The sequence below is a fragment of the Theobroma cacao genome, chromosome 7, assembly GCF_000208745.1.
Source record: "Theobroma cacao cultivar B97-61/B2 chromosome 7, Criollo_cocoa_genome_V2, whole genome shotgun sequence".
Classification (NCBI taxonomy): Eukaryota; Viridiplantae; Streptophyta; class Magnoliopsida; order Malvales; family Malvaceae; genus Theobroma; species Theobroma cacao.
In genome coordinates, this window is record NC_030856.1 from 5,128,887 (window position 1) to 5,148,378 (window position 19,492).

At 37.8% G+C, this 19,492-nt stretch overlaps 4 protein-coding genes across 4 annotated transcripts; all 4 read right to left on the minus strand.

The window, feature by feature from the left end:
• Nucleotides 3,300–6,821, minus strand: LOC18593981. The gene is made up of 3 exons (XM_018124244.1): nucleotides 6,723–6,821; nucleotides 6,350–6,422; nucleotides 3,300–6,137 (listed from the first exon to the last, which is right to left on the minus strand). The coding sequence occupies exons 1-3, from the start codon at nucleotides 6,819–6,821 to the stop codon at nucleotides 3,454–3,456; spliced, it is 2,856 nt and encodes a 951-aa protein (XP_017979733.1). The 3' UTR covers nucleotides 3,300–3,453.
• Nucleotides 7,852–10,632, minus strand: LOC18593982. The gene has a single exon (XM_018124245.1). The coding sequence runs from the start codon at nucleotides 10,630–10,632 to the stop codon at nucleotides 7,852–7,854; it is 2,781 nt and encodes a 926-aa protein (XP_017979734.1).
• Nucleotides 12,701–15,478, minus strand: LOC108662729. Its single transcript, XM_018124246.1, has one exon. The coding sequence runs from the start codon at nucleotides 15,476–15,478 to the stop codon at nucleotides 12,701–12,703; it is 2,778 nt and encodes a 925-aa protein (XP_017979735.1).
• LOC18593983 lies at nucleotides 15,775–19,375 on the minus strand. Its single transcript, XM_018124051.1, has 2 exons — nucleotides 16,577–19,375; nucleotides 15,775–15,826 (listed from the first exon to the last, which is right to left on the minus strand). The coding sequence occupies exons 1-2, from the start codon at nucleotides 19,328–19,330 to the stop codon at nucleotides 15,812–15,814; spliced, it is 2,769 nt and encodes a 922-aa protein (XP_017979540.1). The 5' UTR covers nucleotides 19,331–19,375; the 3' UTR covers nucleotides 15,775–15,811.

Sequence of the window (19,492 nt, forward strand, 5' to 3'; positions counted from 1 at the left end):
ACCCTATGCTGTATAGATATTTATCATATCGTCATCCACCACAAGAGAAGAGTGAGTCATCCACCACAAAAGAAGAGTGAGTCATCCTAGGTTTGGTAACCATAAGTTGGAATTGTTATACTAATTAATGCTTGCTTCAATTAGACAAACTGGCTTTACTCTTGAGATGCCCCATAATGTCACCCTCCCATCGTGTTACGGTTTGATTTTCACTCACCCAGATCTCCTCAGCTACTTGGTTTATAAGCCTAAAATTACAGCTAACAAGTACCAAGCCACCGTGTTATGGTCCTCGCATGGACGTGAATCCCACATCGTTGAGATAATGCTCTCAGCGGGTAGAGCTACAAAGTCCCACATCAAAAAGAAACTTCTAGTAGGGAGTAAAAGTGGATGCCATGGTCTTAGAAAAAGGAGTCATGAATCTCACATTGGCTATATAGTAAAGTAATACTGGAAAAATAAAGGTTCACACCACCTTTAACCTATGAGACACATTTTGTGGGACAAAATCGTGATATCAGTGGGCCAAAGAGGACAATACCTCACAAGGGTTGGTGTGGACTGTAACAATTGGTATCAGAGCGAACTTTGAGTACTTGCAATGTGCCACTGAGGACAGTGGACCCTTGTTGAAGTGGGGGAAGATGTCACAGTCCTCGCATGGATGTGAATCCCACATCGTTGAGATAATGCTTGATAATTTTATTTTATAAAATTATTTTAATCCAATTTTGTTATTAAATATTAGCTAAGTCCTCAATTTTTAATTATAATTTACTTATTTTTAGTTATTTTTATAATTAGTTTATTTTTAAGTGAGTTATTTTAATTTTATGCTCATTTTTTTAATTTTGCTATTATTTATTAGTTTTATATTTTTCGTAGGAACTAAAGGAATTGCGCTTAATTTTGAAAAGTAAAGTGTTGAAAGACTTGGAAGTTTGCTTACATATACTTCAATGTTTTAGCCATAACTTATAGTACAAAACTCCAAATGATGCTATTCTTTAACCATTGGAAAGATAAGAGATAGAGCTACAATTTTCATGAGATCTCTTTGCCTAGTTCTGCATTGAAGATGGAGAAAATCGAGTCAGAAAATGGTTGGATGTACTATGACGGAAATAGAAATTTTTAAAGATTGACAATTGATTTTTTGAGCCTCTCATTACACTTTTAAACCAAATTAAATCATAAGTCAACTTAGGAAACTATAAGTTAAGTTTATTAGTATCAATAGGATATTTTTAAGAATATTAGGATAGACAACTTTTTGGAAACTCAAGAAACTAGAAGTTGAGGATGAAACTTGGAGAGCAAGTGACAAATATTTGTTTTGCTTTCTTCCTTGGCTTTTATTTTTTCTTGTTACTCTCAATGGTTGAAATTATTATAATGTTCTTTGTCTTTGCAATCATGAGTAGCTAATTTCTTTTAGGATTGCAATTGAACTCACATGTAATCCAAATTTTTAATCTCTTTCTTACTTATCTTTAATGGGAATTGAATTGTTTATTCCAATTTGTTCTTAATACTTTTAATTGCTTGGCCACCAATTAAATTGATTTAAGAACTTAAACAAACTTGGGAAAGGGAGTTTAGTGTAAACTAAAATTAGGATAGTATATGATCATATTAATTTATTTGCGTATAAGATAGGGATATATCTATAGGTCATATGTAGATAGATTAGAGCCTAAACTTGATGAATCTGTTTTAATTTCAATTCATATAGGGATAGAGTGTTTTGGTTAAAATATATGTTTTTATAAAATGAGTCAGGAGACCCTTATAAATAAATTAGGCCTCTAAGTTAGCAATTCAACCCAGTGAAATAAGTTAAGGAAAAGAGGTAAGATTTAGATAAAGTGTAAGAGATATTGTAATCCTAGACTTGTTTAATTTAATATTTACTCAACTTATTATTATTTTGATTTTTTTTAGTTTAAATTTTGATTAAGTATTTTTAGTTATTTAATTTAATTATTCAATATTGATTGTTTAGATAAGATTAAATTGTTATAATTTTAATACTTAGTAAAATTTTATATCAATTCTCGACGGAATCGATAGTCTGCTTACTTATATATTGCTTATTCGATATGTATACTTATGTAGTAAAATTTTAACTCACAATGCTCCTAGCAAGTAGAGGTACAAAATCTCACATCGAAGAAAAACTCCTAGCGGGGAGTAAGGTGGATGTCATGGTCCTAGATAGGGGAGTCATGAATCCAACATTGGTTATATACTAAAGTGATACTGGGAATATAAGGGTTCACACCATCTTCAACTTGTGAGGTCCCTTTTGTGGGATAAAACCGTGAGGTCAACGGGACAAAGTAGACAATACCTCACAAGGGTTGGTGTGGACCGTGACACACCGCCCCACTCATTCAATGTCTCAGCCAATATCCGAGTGGTTAACAGGCTCATCCAGCAGCAGTGAGTGGGGTTGTGTAAATGCTAACCATGCAAAGAAGACCCGAGTCCTTTTTCTAAATTATTTAATGAAAATTTTAAATTTCGCAAAAAATATCTTTGGGTGTTAAATTATTTGTAAAAAGTATAACAAAGAGATAATCAAGAATACCAAAAGAATAAAAAATTAACGTTGCGGCTTTATATTTAATCGATTTTGTAATAAAAAATTAAAAAAAAAAACAAAATTATACATGTGAATGCATAAATCTCAAATTCACTAAATAATTATTTATTTTACATATTCACGAAATTCTGTGCTTCGGTAATACAGTTTCCAGTGGAGAAATCGTTGAAATTAAATTAATTTGGATTGTAGATTAGGCAGTGATGGCAAAGGGAGGTGGATTTTGTTTCTTCAGCTATACATATGAATGTACAAATCACATGGTCCCTAAATAATTATTTACTTTACATGTTTATAAAAGCCTACATTACATACTAACGCTGCCCTCCAAGTCGAGAAAAAGCATTGCTTGGGACCAAGTGAGGCATGAATGGCTTAAACATGTTGGAAAATGAGACCCTATACCCTGCATGATATATTAATCAATTACTACTAATTTTAATATTATTCTCTTTGTTTGTTAGTATGTATTATCTTTTATATATCCGGGAAAAACAATTGATATCTTATTTTATGACTTCAAGTGGCTTGAGAAATGCACATTTTATTGCAGCAATGAAGAAGGGAAATATTGAAATTTTTTCTTTTATATTTTTTTATATATTTTTTTTGCTCTTTTACTAGTCTTTTGGTTGGGGGATATAAAATTTTACCTAAATATGTTGTGAAAGAATAAAATAGAGTTATGTGCGCACTCAATGAGTTCCAAACATCTCTATGTCCAATTCTTAATAGGCTTAGACAACTTACATAAGCACACAGTAATTGACAGACTTATTTCAGAACAGAAGTAGAGATAGATTCCTCCCCATGGTGAACAGAAGTAGTAATACTAGCAAGCACTAGGTGCTAGATTTTTGTGGAAATTGATCTTCTGAAGCCATTGGCAGCTCCTCATATATCACTGATTCTTGAAATCTCTGTGGGAGGAAACATCGACCACCAAATCGCTGTTGCATGTATATGGTTGCAGCGAAAAACAGGCCCAACACAGGAATAATGAAGTCCCAAGCAGTTGAGTAGTAATCTGCAACAGGATCTGCATAGATGTATGTGTCATCAATTCCAAGAAAATTGTGAGCCCTGTAAAGATCATATCCGTGAGGTACCAGGCGAACAAGGGTAATTCCAATGTAAAAGAAACGAGACAGAGCCTCTTCTCTTGAGTTCTGGAACATGTTGAACAGGATTTGGGGGAAAAGAAAGGCATCAAGGATCAAACCAGCATAAGCTCTTATACCACTCAAAAGGACCTGCTCGTGATCGTAGTATGAAGAATGCCATTCGGTGCCAACAAGATTCTTCCTCCACTTAAGAACGAAGGCAATGAGGCCCCCAGCTATGTATACTGGAAAACAAACATAAAGCCCCCTCTTCTCCGCAATCCACAAGGGCTTTTTCTTTTCATCAGAGCATCTGGCTGTCCATGAGAGCATCAGAAGACGGATCTGCAGCAGAAAAGCCACCATTGTGACAACCCTAATGATCACCTCGTTCATTTCTAGCCACACTCCACTTCTAATCCAGACAGATCTTTCACTATCTTGAATGAACATTGCTTCAAGATTTAGAACCAGAGGGAGTAAGTGTCCCAGGGCTAGAATAACAAGCATGAGAAGTGAAATGAAAGGACAAACGCCAGGGTTCTTTCTCACATGAAAGATTTGAAGTACTACAAAGACGATTGCAAGAGTGTTGGACATGACAGACATGATCATCTCGAAATCCATTCTCCAAATTGATTCCAATGCCAAACTGCGATAATAAGCTCTTCCGGAAAAGCCCAAAGGTCCAAAATTAAGACGGTCAGTTGTTTCGCGCATGCTCTTAATGCTTCCCCTGATAATACCTCCTTTCCTGTCTGAGTTCAATGGAGGAAACTGAACATTCACAACGACCTCGCAGTCCACTGAATGACTTAAAGATCCTGTGTTGGCTGAACTCAGATCTCTGCAGCCAACCATGCACAGATTACCTGTTTCAGAATTATAAACCCCTTCAGCAGAAATTTTGATTTCCACGTATCCATTTGAAGATTGGTTAGATGGATTAAGGCCAGCATCCAAATTCAAACTACGTAGCGTGATGCTTATTTTGTAGCTGATATTAAGCAAGCGGCCACTGGTATCTGACTCATTGCCATAATTTATAGGCCTTGAGCTTGAGGATGGTGTTAGAAAGGGAAATCTCTGGTAAGGCTGATCGCCCACAGCTAGAGGTTTCGAAGAACCCCATCCAATTATTTCTTTAGAGCCTTTGACGATTGAGAAATGAAAAGCCATGTCCCCAGAATAGCCATCTGGGTACTGTCCCCTGCTGTTCCTTTTAGGTTTCTTCTGCGGACATGACCTCTTCACTTTGTCAGTTTCCATGTACTCATACTTCAAACCTTGAAGTTGAATTTGCCCACTGCTGCTACGGTCAGTATTTCGGAACAGAATCCTATCAAAGAAACCAGATTCATTCCTAGGTTTCTCACTCCATATTTCTCCAACAACAGTACTTGTGTTTCTGATAGACAAGATTGCCGGGAATCTCAAGCTCAACCTTGTTGTGCAGTCTCCAACATGAGACTTCTCCAAGGAGCTTGATGCATCAAAGATTCGGCAAGCAGCAATACAAAGCCGATTCTTCCTTGCATCCCAAGATCCTTCTCCAACTAATGAAGTGCTGAAATTGGAAGAGCGATAATACCGCATAGAGTTATCGTTAGAAAATTCTATCAGAAACCTCAAGCTGAGCTTATCCTCCGAGCACTGAATCATGCTCAAAGACATGACCTGTGGCAAATATCCAATACCATCACCAAATGGATTGCAACTCTTTGAAGAAGCACAACCGCTTCCATACTCCAGTTCAAAATCACTGGCTCGACCTAGAAACATATTACAAATAGTTCGAGTCCGTGATAAGCTGAGGGATGACTTCTCTGGAACATCAGTCCCCCCAGGACACCCTTGAGTTGATAGTTTTGAAACTTTGGTGTACTGGTAACTTACTTGAGGAAACATCAGCAAGGAAATTTGACCAAAGTAATTTGGTTCATCAGCAGCGTACAAGCCATCCATTGTTCCAGTGACTAAAGTGTTGATAGTGCTTGACTGCTTAAGATTATTCAACTTGAGAACAGCTGCAAGATGAAGCAGTTTACCTTCTTTGGAGTAAGTATAGCTTGTTCCCACCATGCAAAGCCTCCCGGTAGTTCTAGACCAGAAGCCTTGAAAGTCGAAGTCCAGAGCTCCACGATTGCTTGAATCACTTAAATGTGAATACAATGAACCAGAAAAACTCTGTTCATAGTAATACGAGCTTTGGAAGATCAGGTTTCCTTCTACCTTGAAGACATCCTCAACATGAGTTGTATATACGTGGTGAGCTTCGAAAGTTAGAACTTTCGATTCAGATTGATAATAAAGAGATGAGCTTGAATTCAGGACTTCATCCCCTCCACTATAGTAACCGTTTTGACGTTCAGGAAATGGGGAGATATTGAACTCCTCATTAACTGGTTTTGATTCCTGAACAACTGAATCACAGTAATGACCATAATTAGATTGAGATGCAGTGGAAGAGACCATATTCAAATAGAAGAAAGAGGAGAGGAAAAACAGCAAGGAAGCATGAAAAGCCGGTAGTTTTGTGGAACAATCCATAACTATAGGCTTGAATTTCTTGAGACAAGAAGATTGGGAGCAAGAACTTATAGCAAACTTGGAAAAGAGGTGAAAGAATATATAGCTCTATATCTCTCACTGGAGCTGAGGTGAACTGGACCCAAGGTGGTGGTCGGTCGAACGTCGTAGGAAATTTCCTAGATCAAGAGCTTGGAAAAAAGAGCTCCTTAAGACTTGACTAAAAATGAGCAAAGGATAAGTCTTCCAACCATGTTGGTTTCAGTTCATACATGGCCGAAGTCAACAAAAAGATAAATTTCTGTACTAAGTAAGACAAATTTTCTACTTTGCAAGTGATAGAACATTATAACATGTTATCCTTAATCAACTAATTAAATAATTAATCAGATCAGCATCCAAAGCCAACACATTATTCAATTTAGTTCAATTGAGACAAGCCTAAAATATATGTGGGGTCCTGATTGTTAAAATCATACATTCAGCAGGATAAAGCAGGAATCCAGAGGACCACTCAATTTAGGAACACGTAATCCAATTAAGTTGTTTGTTTTAGCTGAAAAGGTCTTTGGGACCATACATTAATCTTCTTTACAGAGATTATTTAACTTCACTCTTCTTAGTCTTGGCTGGGACCAATGAAGACAGGGCAACATGCATACTACCTCGATTGAATTTATTGACTTTGAAGACACTCTAAGGGATAAAGAGGAACCAAAAACATTAAGGACCAATAGCAGCATATCTATGGCTGAGGAAAGTCTTTAGTCTCCCATTGTGCTGCTCCATTAATCAATTATTTTCCATATAGTTTGTGGAAATTTATCCCAAGTTTAATTCGACAATGAACTTGTTATCGACTCTAAGTCAATGTCAATGCACAAGGTTGCTATCACATTGTCCTGTTTTTGGGTCAAAGAATGGTAGTGAAGAACACAGCAAAGCACTGATAACGAAGGGATGGTCCAAGAACTAAATTTTTGCCCAGTCTTGGGTTTGAATACTTTTCTTGGTTCACTTGGAAAATATGCAGGTCCTACAGTTTACTTGGAATGAATTAGAGATCATGGAAATTCCTGGTAACTGCTAAGACTTGGAGTATATCCCCTCACCATTGACTGTTAGATAGCTGAACCAGTCCAACCATCCTTTCTCTTCATTCAGGGAAATTGACAGTTTTGTCCTTCATTTCCCATATGGAAAAAGGGAAGGAAAAGGTGAAATTACAACTGTCAGAGAAGACATTCTAGAGAAGTAAATGGCTGAAGTTTTTAGTTATCTTTTAGTAATTCAAGCAAATGCCTGAAGTTGCAAGTTGCAACTGCGTGATTTTGTTAAAGGGTAGAAAGAAAAATGCTCTCTACAATTTCATCAGCCTAAAGTAAGAATCAAAAGTAGGAAATGAGAACAGGGTATATAAAACCTTGACCATTTTGCTTCAATGGATCCACAAGAGGCTAAAACTTAAAGGAGGTACATAGATAAGAGAGACATTAGGTAATTTGGTATTGAATGCATTTATTGTCTTACTTTAGGCAGATGAATTGCCTTCTGTTCCATTGATTCTGAGAAACATACAGCAAACTAAGCACTGGAGTTTTCAAGGAATTATGATTCACTGGCCACAGGGATATTTCCATAGCCTTCCAGTCCTTTAAATCTCTGGGGGAGAATGCAACGACCACCAAACCACTGCTGCAAGTAAATGATTGCAGCAAATAGCAAAACACCGAGAGGGATAATGACATCCCAAGCAGCGGAGAAAAAGTCCTCAGCAGGATTCACATAAAGATATGTTCCCTTGTATTGAACATAGCTGTGATCACCATAAAGATCATATGCATGAGGCAGCAATCGAACAAGACTGATGCCAATATAGAATGAGGGGCTAAGTACATTTTTTCTTGAGTTTGAGAACATATTGAGCAGTATCTGAGGCAGAAGAAAACCATCTGAGACTAAACCGGCATAAGATATCAAGTCATCCCAAGTAGAACGCTGCCAGTAGTCTACAGGATGAGTGGGAAGCAACACAACCTCGCGTCTATAGTTCCCCCTATCAACAAGCATAACAATGAATGCCCCAGTAGCATACAATGAGAGAGTCACAAGCAAGGTCATCTTCTCAGCAAACCACAGGCCCTTCTGGTTTCCTTCATTAATTGATCTACCTGCAAATGCTAGCTGAAGTATACGAAATTGCAGCAAGAAAGCTACCATTGAAATTATCCTTACAATTACCTCATTCACTTCAAGCCATCCACCAGTTTGAAACAAGACAGTTTCCTGATCATGTTTTTGCCAGAACAAGGCTTCATAGTTAAGCACAAGAGGAATCATTTGGCCCAAGGTAAGAACCAAAAGCATGACAAGTGAAATAAAGGGGAGTGCTTCTGGATGCCTCTTCACATGATAGAGCTGACATCGAACAGATAGACATGCAAGTGTTTTAGATATTAGAACCATGGCAATCTCAAGATCCATGGTCCAAATGGAATGTCTTGCTTGCTCCCTACTATAAGCAAGTGAATACACATCTAGATGATCAAAGTAAAGAGGATCAGATTTTTTCCGTGTACTTTCAATTCTTCCCCTGATGTAACCTCCATTTTCAAATTGGTTTACTGGAGCAAGTTGGAAGTTTAGAAGAATTTCACAGTCCATAGAAGCATTTTCTGGCACTAGATTGATTAATGAAAGCTTTCTGCAACCTACCATACATAAGCCACCTGTGTCAGCATCATAAATCCCTTCAGCAGTAATCTCTACTTTCTCCTCAAGTAGGCTTGATACATAAACTTCATCAGTTAACTTGGGAGGATGGTACAGTCTCATGTCTATCTTGTAGCTAATATTGGCTTGGCCCTGAGGTTTCCACCTAGTAGGCCTACTAGATGAAAGCTCTGAGACATCAGTAGCAGCTAGAAGAGAACTCTGCTCATAAAACTGATTACCGACAGTTAGAGCAACTGCAGAACCCCATCCGGTTTTTCCTTTTGAATTTTTCATTGCCATGTCAAACTTCATATCAGAAGAAGAAGGATTAGGGTATCTTTGTCCCTTGTTTCTGACAAGTTTCTTTCCCAGGCATAAAGTTTTTATTCTATCAAGCTCAGTGTATTCGTATTTCAAACCATGAAGGGCCTCCACACTATTCTTGGTACTTCGAAACACAATTTTATCAAAGTAACCTGAATCATTCACAGTTTTGTTGGTCCAAATTTTCCCCATTATGCTGCTAGCCTCTTTAATTGACCATATTGCAGGGAACCTCAAGCTTAACCTTATCGTGCAATCTCCAACATGAGCATTAGACCAAGAGTCTGTGATATCCAAAAATCGGCAAAGAAAAACACACAGCTGATTCTTCTCATTATCCCACATTCCTTCTCCAATCAATGTTGTGCTGGGATTGAAAGGCTGGTAGAACCTAAAATTGCTATTATCTTGAAATTTTAAGAAAATTCGAACTCTCTCTTGAACATCTGTACAATTAATGATATCTAAATGCACAGAACCAGGTAAATTCCCAATCTCCTTATCAAAAGGGAGGCAGTTCTTCCCAGAGCTGCAGCCTGTATACTGCAAATTAAATACCTTTGTAAGACTTGAGAATTTTGAACAAAAAGTTCTTCCCCAGAGTAGACTGTATATTGGAAGATTCTTTTCAGCATCATTTTCACCAGAAAAATCATCCATGGAATCTCCAGACACAAAAGTCAACTTGTAATTCAATTGTGGAAGCATCATTATGGAAATTGGTTCAAAGTAATTCTTATCATTACTAGGACTCAAACTCTCTAAAGTTCCAGTAATCAAAGTAGTGATGATACTTGAATTCTTGATATTATGAAGCCTAAGAATAGCTGCAGGAGTAAGCAGATTACCTTCTTTCAGGTAAGCAGAACCCGTTCCAACCATACAAAGTTTCCCGGAAGATTCTGACCAGAAGCCATGCAGCTTCAAATTGAATGGATTTTTGTAATCAGCAAGCACTAGCTCGCGAGGAGTGAGACCTGCATTGTTTTTTGTTCCATCTGAGATGCTTCTCACATGATATGGACTTTGGAACTCCAAGCTTCCTTCCATCATGAACACGCCATCTTTATCAGTTTTGCTCACTATGGTGGTGTAAAATGAGAATGAATTTGTGTACCTGCTTATATTTGCATTCAGAATTCTGTTTCCACCAGGGTCGTAAAAGCCAGTTTGGTATTGACCATATGGACCAAACTCGTTAGTGGGAGGCTCAGAGGTAGGGACTGATGCGGGGACAATTAAAGAACAATGATCAGAGTAAGAGTCTGCAGTGGATGAGACAGGTGTCACTGACAGAAAGAAAAATGTCAGTGTCCATAACCATAGCATCATTGGAGGTTTCACTATCATGGCATGAAGAAGTTTTGAAGAAAAACCTTTTAATGATGAACACTTGAAGAACAGAGGAAAATTGAGAGAAAAGCTGGTATATCAGAGAATCATAAGCAACCACTTTGTAATGGGTGCAGTTACATTTATATACTCTCCAAAAAGTTGTGAATTCTTTAGATTCAGCCTTGGGTGACTAAATCGAGGTGAGTCAGCTAAGCACGGAAAACAATACATTGTCTTCTATGCAATGCCAACGTTAACAAACTCAAACTAGCAGACATGGTTGGTAGAACCAAAACGGCATCACTACTGTGCGTACAAGGAAAAGGTTAAGTAACAAGACCTAAACGACACACGGAAGTACAAGGAAACAAACTGAGCAGGAAACGACACTATATGAAGAACGCCCTTCTTCAACCTTCAACTTTCTGTTGGTTCCTGCCAAACCTTCAACCAGATTAGGAATCAGATCTTCAACATGGCAACCTCAAAGAAGGAACAATCAACTTTTGCTGTGTAAATGAAGGTCTGGTACATATCTGAAATGAATTTGTCGAATTTGTCATTTTATGTCAATACAGTATAGTTCCACCAGCAAAACAATTATATTCTGCCATGAATAAAGACACCATCAAAAGTCAAGGATAACTTTAAAATTTCAGCAAAGCCTGACCAAGTCGGATGGCTTTTTCTCCTTGTATGCTTTGTTCATTGCAGGCCTGCACCTACTCTATTTGGTTTCCCCTGGAAACCGATATACACATGCCAAGAAGGTGTTGGTGGAATGGGTTAGAAAGCAACTCATAAGATGTTGACAGAAACTGTATGATTTGGATTTATCATGCAAAAATCTATATACAGAAAACGAAAACCCTGTAAGGATGTTCAACTTAATTGTTTATAATCTTTCTTTAACTAATTACTTCTGTGGAAGAACTTTGTTTATCTTTTTACCAGATCAAAGCTTGGCAAGTGTTAGAATTATACCAAGGTCCAAGAAATGGACAACAGAACAGAACAAAAGAGCCTTGGCAAAGACCATTGGGCATCAACTACTAAGATTTTCATCTTGAATTCTTAAAAGAATAAGATGAGATAAAGCTTTCCTATGCAAATAATATTTCTTCATTCTCCAGGTTTCAAACATACATCTTTTACTTGCCAAAGAAAAAAAGGAGAAGGAAAAAATGCATCTTTGGACTGTCAAGCAGTGCCCTTTTTTACTGTTCAATGAACGATTTATCAGTGAATATCTGATTTGATCAATGTATTATCTTTCGAGACTAGATGCTAGAATTCTCAATCCTATTATTAGAATGCCTTTGGAACTGTTATGATTCACAACAATAAGAAAATTCAAAGAAAGCTAACATTAGGATAGCCTAGATTCCTCAAAAAGAGGAAAATAATAGTGACTTTGGATATACATGAGCTCCAGGGGCTCCACCAACAATGAATTCAGGGAATGGAAACATCTGCTACATATCTCTTGGTCTTTCCTTTTCTACTTTCTTTTTTCTTTTTGAACTTATAACCTCCTATTTAGAAGACTACAGTGGCTAGTATTATAGTATCAACTTTTAACTAATATGTCAAAAATTGCTCTTAGTGTATTGTATTGGAGGGAAATGAGCTTTGAATTCTGAAGTTGTTGGATAATAGGAACATCCTAACTTGTTAAGTTTTATTCTTCAAATATGTTGTATATATATCTGTCAAATATGTAACTATCCTCTTGTATATATCCAAAGAAAAAATAGAAGCACAAAGAAGAGGATTCAAAAGCAGATCTTGCTTAAATAATTCTTTTCAGTTCATAGAATAAACCATTATATTCTATTGATCATCACAAAAAGTGTGGCATGCCAATAAGAGAGAGAAAGAGAGAAACTAGACTTTTCAGTGCATTCAAGAGTATCCTAATCCTCATGACATATAAAAAAGTATTCATTGCCACCAGCTAAATACTTAAGTTACATCTTGATCCACTTATGCACTTTGTTGTACAAATATTGGATTGACCATACAACTTTCTGTTGTGCAGCTCAAAATTATTTGAAAACAGTACTGACGAGGAAATACCATATCATGCACTAGGTTTCACTGGCCTTGATGATTTACTGAGCAGTGGACCTTTCTCTGGATATGCTTCCAACCCTCTAAATCCATGGGGAAGAATGCTATGACCAACAAACTGCTGCTGAAAATAAATGATTGCAGCAAGCAACAGGAGTACCAGAACAATAATGACATCACAAGCAGCAGAGAAAAAACCTTTGTCAAGATTCACAGAAAACTGTAATATGTTATAGAGAACATAGCTGTGATTACGATAAAGATCGTATGCATGTGGCAGCAATCGAACAAAAGTGGTTCCAATATAGAATGAACAACTGAGAGCATTCTGTTTTGAGTTAGAGACAATGTTGAGGAGTATCTGAGGCAAAAGAAAACCGTCTAAGAGTAAACCTGCATATGATTTTAAGTCATTGCAAATAGGATGATGCTGGTAATCTACAGGGGAAGAGTGAAGCAACAAAAGCTGTGGTCTGTACTTCTCCCAGGCGACAAGCAGAGTAATTTTGGCCCCGGCAGCATACAGTAACGCAATCACAAGTGAGGTCATTTCCTCAGCAAACCACAAGTGCTTTTGGTTGCCATCATGGAATCGAGCTGAGACTGTTAACTGCAGAAGGCGAAGTAGCAATAAGAAAGCAACCACCATAACTACCGTCACAATCACTTCATTTAATTTAAACCATCCACTGATATGGAACAAAACCTTGTCTTGATCTTGTTTGTTTGGGCACAAGGCTTCAAAGTCTAGCACAAGGGGAATCATGTGGCCCAACGTAAGAATCACAAGCATAACAAGTGAAATGAAGGAGAGTACTTCTGGATTCTTCTTCACATGATAAAGCTGCAATCCCACAAAGATGCATACTAGAGTGTTAGATATTAGAACCATTGCAATATCAAGGTTCATTGTCCAAATTAAACTTCTTCCCTGATCAGTTTTGTAGGCAGCTGAAGACACATCTAGACGGTCAAAGTAAAGAGGATCAGATTTTTTTCGCATGCTTGTAATGCTTCCCTTGATATAACCTCCATTTTTATTTAATTCTAATGGAGCAAGCTGAAAGTTCAAAAGAATTTCACAATCCACAAAAGCATTTTGGAACACTTCATTGTCTGACCGAAACTTTCTGCAACCCACCATACACAAGTTTCCAGTTTGAGAATCATATACCCCTTCAGCAGTAATTTCCAATTTCTCTTCAATTGGATAAGAAGAATAAACTCTTCTATTTAAATTTATGGGAGTTTGCAATGTGATGCTCACCTCATAGCTAACATTGATAGGCCTACTTTGTATCCAGTTTGCAGGCACTGCTCTTTCAAACATGGAGCTACGATGAGCCACTGGATACAAGTACTGCCTGTAGAACTGATCACCAATGGCGAGAGGAACTGGCAAACCCTGTCCATATTTTATTCCAGAACTTTTAACTAACATGTCAAATTTCATATCTGCGGAATGGACATTTGGATATTCTCCCGTTTTTCTAACCTGCTCTTTTCTCAGGCATAAATTCTTTACTCTGTCAAATTCAGTGAACTCATACTTCAAACCTGGAACCCCCTCCATATGATTTTCAGTTCGTTGAAATACAATCCTATCAAAGTAACCAGAATCATTCACAGTTTTCTTGGTCCAAATTTTCCCCATCACGCTGCTAGTCTCTCTTATAGACAAGATTGCAGGGAACCTCAAGCTCAACCTTGTTGTGCAATCCCCAACACGAGCACTAGACCAAGATTCTCCGGTGTCTAAAAATTGGCAAACAAAAACAAACAGCTGATTCTTCTTATCATCCCACGTTCCTTCTCCAATCAATGTTGTGTTGGGATTGAAAGATATATAGTTACCAACATCAACATGGCTATTATTTCTAAATTCTACCAAGACTTGAATTCTCTTTTGTACCCCTGAACACCTAATGTTTTTAATAGACAGTACACGAGGCAAATAGCCAATCAGCGCACCAAGAGGAAGGCAATTCTTCTTTCTAGAGTTGCAGTCACTTGAGTACTGCAACTTAAATACACTTCCAATGGTTGATATTATTGAGCAAAATCTTCTAACTGGAGGCGCATTGAATGGAAAATTCTGCTCGGTATCACTTTCAGCAGAAAACTCCTCTAAAGACTCTCTAGAGTCAAAAGTGTATTCATAATTCAATCGTGGAAACATGATTAGAGAAATTGGTTCAAAGTAATTCACCTCATCACTAGAACTTAGACTCTCCAAAGTTCCAGTAATTAAAGTGGTGATGTTACTTGAATTCTTGAGATTGCTAAGCTTGAAAACTGCTGAAAGAGGAAAGGGATCACCTTCTTTGGAGTAAGCAGAACCTATTCCAACCATACAAAGCTTCCCAGAAGATTCTGACCAGAATCCGTGTAGCTTCAAATTGAATGAACTTCGCAGATAATATGATCTGTAAAGTGTCAAGCTCCCCGTAATCTTGGACACACCATCTGCATTGGTTTGATAGACATATCTGGTTTCAAATGACAATAAATTTGAGATTCTGGTGATCTTTGGGTCAAGAATTCGGTTTCCACCAATGTAATAACCAGTATCAAAAGGCCCAAAGCTCTCAGTGTCAGTTTTAGAGTTCGTGATTGACTCGGGGACAACTGAAGAGCAATAATCAGAATAAGAGACTTCAGGCTCACTCTCACTGGATACTTCAACAACAATCTCAGCAGATGAGACGGTAACTGCTGAGAAACTAATGAACAGAAAGAAATACGTGAGTGTACAAATCTGTAGCATTATTGAAGGTTTCATTGACATTGTAACATCAAAGAAGAAGAAACAATTAGCTATGTAAAGCTCTGATATGCACCTCAAATTTATTTTTGGAATTTGTCTTTATCCAAGTATACCTGTTCCACAATATAAAATCATTTATTACCTGTCATATTGAACATTTTGCCGGTACAACTGAAGTGATGCTTGGAGCAGTCCGCCCAATCTTGCATCCAAAAGACTCTTTTATTCTCATTGTAGTGTAGCACACATAAAGACAGCATGAAGGTCAAGGAAGACTTGAAACTTTCTGCATAGTAAAACTAAGCTACAAGGAGCAACAAGAAAGAACCAGGTAGCTTTTACTCCTCGTATGTATCATTCCTTGCAGGCCTGCATAGCAACTTTGGTTCAAACTCCTTTTCACTTTCATTTCTACAGAACCCGATAAAGATAAGCCAAGAAGGTATTGATGCCAAAGCATTGATCAAAGAGCAACTATGAAATGCTAATAAGAAAGATATAAAATTCTAAATGGAAAATGAAAGCATGGAAGGATTTTAATTTGGTTAGGCATAGTCTTTTGTTTATCTCTATTTGTTAGAACTTTGGTATTCTTGATCAGATTAAAGGGATCTCTTCATCTAACAAAACTTATCCTCGGCTTGGAATTTGAGCTACTTCTGTTATTCAAAATTAAGGCATCTTTTGGAGGAACAAAGGGAAAATTTGGAGAAGGTTCAGTCTACTTTGGAACTTCTAAATTTCTTCCAAGAAAGAAAAGGCAAAAGTGATTTTCACATTACGGTTTACATGAGCATCTAAAAGCTTTGAAAATGAATTCAACAAATGAAACTGCTACATAGTCTCCAAACCATAGCAGCACATTTCTGTTTTCCATAGTCATAACAAGGAAGATATAAAACCTCTAATAGAGAGGGTTAATGTGGCTTCCAGTAATGCTATGTCTCAACCATACTATTTTCTTTGCTTTGTACAGTATCTACAATACAACTTTCTCGAAATTGTTAAAAATTAGAGGAAAATGATGCTCTTTAATCTAAAAACCCACAGTACCAACTGCAAATGGCATATAAAATTAAGGAATTTCTCTGGAGTTCATGAGTCACCAATCGCTGGTACCTTCTCATATGCTTTTAACTCTCTAAATCTACCAGGAAGAATGCAACGACCACCAAACCTCTGCTGCAAGTAAATAATTGCAGCAAAGAGCAGGACTCCAAGAGCAATACAGAGATCCCAAGCATTGGAGAAAAAATCTTCACTCGCAAAAAGGTGCATTCCCTTCTGTTGAATGTAGCTGTGATTGTTGTAAAGATCATACACATGCGGCAGCAACCTAACGAAAGTGGTTCCAACATAGAATGAACAGCTGAGAGTATTTTCTCTTGTGTTTGAGAAATTGTTGAGCAGTATCTGAGGTAGAAGAAAACCATCCAAGACTAAACCTGCATAGCATTTTAAGTCTTTCCAGGTGGAATACTGCTGGTATTCTACCTGATGGGAGGGAAGCAACATGACTTGCTTCTGCTGCTTGACAACCTTAGGGCTATGCTTCCCCCAGTTAACAAGCATAAGAATGAAGGCCCCAGCCGCATATAGTAATACAGTCACAAGCAGGGTCATTTTCTCAGCAAACCACAGGCCCGTTTGGTTTTCTGATCTAGCTGACAATGCTAGCTGGAGGAGGCGGAATTGCAACAAGAAAGCTACCATTGTTGTTATCCTTACAATTGCCTCATTCAATTCAAGCCATCCAGTGCTATGAACCAAACTAGTAATTTGACCTTGTTGTTTTGAGAACAAGGCTTCAAAGTTTAGCACAAGAGGAATCATGTAGCCGAAGGTAAGAATCACAAGCATAACAAGTGAAATAAAGGAGAGTACTTCCAGATTCTTCTTCACATGATAGAGCTGCAACCCTACAAAGACACATACCAGAGTGTTTGATATTAGAACCATTGTGATCTCCAGGTCCATAGTCCTAGTGGATTGTCTTGCTTGCTCAACACTGTAGGCAGCTGAAGACACATGCAAACGATTGAAGTAAAGAGGATCAGACTCTTTCCGTGTACTTTCAATGCTTCCCTTAATATATCCTCCATATTTATTTGATATTAATGGAGGAAATTGGAAAATCAGAAGAATTTCACAGTCCACAGATGCATTTTGCGAAAGTTGATCCTTTGACCTAATCTTTCTGCAACCAACCATGCACAAGGCTCCTGTATCAGCATCATAAATACCTTCAGCAGTAATGTCCACTTTCTCTTTGGTTATGTTAAATAGAACACCTCCACCATCTACCTCTGGAACAGGTCTAATTGTGATGCCTATCTCATAGCTGATATTGACAGGACCATCCAGCACTGTTCTTACAGGCCTTGAGCTAGGAGGAACGCCCATCAGATACAAAGCCTGCTTGTAAAGCTGACCACCAACAGAGAAAGGAACTGCAAAGCCCCATCCAGTTTTGCCTTCAGAAGTTTTAACGAACATGTCAAATTTCATATCAATGGAATTATGACCAGTTGGATAACTTTCTACCTTTCTTGTGGCTGGCTTCTTTCTCGGGCATGACTTTTTTACTTTCTCCATTTCTGTGTATTCATACTTTAAGCCTGGAACGCCCTCCATTTGATTCTCAGCACTTTGAAACACTATTGTATTGAAGTAACCTGAATCATTCACGCTTTTGTTGGTCCAAAATTGACCCACAATGCTACTGGTTTTTCTCAGTGACAAGACGCCAGGAAACCTCAAAGTCAACCTTGTTGTGCAATCCCCAACACGAGCATTAGACCAAGATTCTGCAGTATCCAAAATTCGACAGACAAAAACACACAGCCGATTCTTCTTATCATCCCAGAATCCTTCTCCAATCAATGTTGAGTTGGGATTAAAAGGGTGGTAGAACCCAACATAGTTAACATTGCGAAATTCTATCAAAAGACGAACTTTCCTTTTGACCTCTGAACAATACTCAAGTCTTCTCAAAGATATAGAAGAAGGCAAATACCCCAGTACCCCATCAAAAGGAAGGCAGTTCTTTCCAGGGCTGCAACTACTTGTATACTGCAAATTAAAGACATTTCCAGCGGTTGAGATTATTGAGCAAAAACCTCTTCTTGGCTGCACATTGTACGGCAAACCCTGCACATTATCACTTTTACCAGAAAACCCATCCACAAAGTCCTCAGAAACCAACGTGTAGTTATAATGCAATTGTGGAATCATCAACAAGGAAACTGGCTCAAAGTAATCCTTATCACTACTAAAACTCACGCTCACTAAAGTCCCAGTGATCAGACTAGTGATGTTGTTGATATTCTTGAGATTACTAAGCTTAAGAACAGCAGCAGGCGTCAGCAGCTTACCCTCTTTGGAGTAAACAAAGCCTCTCCCAACCATACAAAGCTTCCCAGAAGATTCAGACCAGAACCCTTGTAACTTCAAATTCAAAGGACTTCTTGACGAAATTCCAGGCCCGTAAGCCATGTTTCCCACATAGTATGGGCTTTGAAACACCATGCTGCTTTCAATCTTGAACAACCCATCTCTATAAGTTCTATACACCAACCTGGTACGAAAAATGAATGAATTCGATAATCTGGTTATGTTCGAATTGAGAATTCTGTTCCCACCAGAGTAGTAATAACCAGTCTCATATTGGCGGAAAGGGCCAAAAAAACTGTAAGCGGGAGAATAATGATAATAGGGGGTTGATTCAGGGACACTTGAAGAGCAATAATCAGAATAAGAGACGGCACTATCAGTAGATAATGCTTCAGTTTCAGTGCATGTGACAGGTTGTATAAAGAAACTAATGAACAGAAAGAAAAATGTGAGTTTACAAAGCCATAGCATCATTGCCATTGTAATATCAAAGAAGATGAAACAGATGAACCCCTGATTAACCAAGGTCAGGTATATATCGACAATGGTTTTCTTGAGTTTGTCATTTTTCACACTTATCTGGTATCGTTTCACCAGTAAGATCATTTGGGTGGCTTTCCGTCCTCTTCTGAATTATACTAT

Excerpts from the sequence above, each read along its gene's own strand:
- LOC18593981 (XM_018124244.1), bottom strand. The coding sequence starts at position 6,821 with ATGGTCCCAAAGACCTTTTCAGCTAAAACAAACAACTTAATTGGATTA. Across the intron at positions 6,423-6,722 it reads CCTGCTTTATCCTGCTGAAT|GAAATTTCCTACGACGTTCG; the intron begins GTATGATTTTAA and ends CTCTTGATCTAG. Across the intron at positions 6,138-6,349 it reads CTCCAGTGAGAGATATAGAG|TTGTTCAGGAATCAAAACCA; the intron begins CTATATATTCTT and ends ACTGTGATTCAG.
- LOC108662729 (XM_018124246.1), bottom strand. The coding sequence starts at position 15,478 with ATGTCAATGAAACCTTCAATAATGCTACAGATTTGTACACTCACGTAT.
- LOC18593983 (XM_018124051.1), bottom strand. The coding sequence starts at position 19,330 with ATGGCAATGATGCTATGGCTTTGTAAACTCACATTTTTCTTTCTGTTC.
- LOC18593982 (XM_018124245.1), bottom strand. The coding sequence starts at position 10,632 with ATGATAGTGAAACCTCCAATGATGCTATGGTTATGGACACTGACATTT.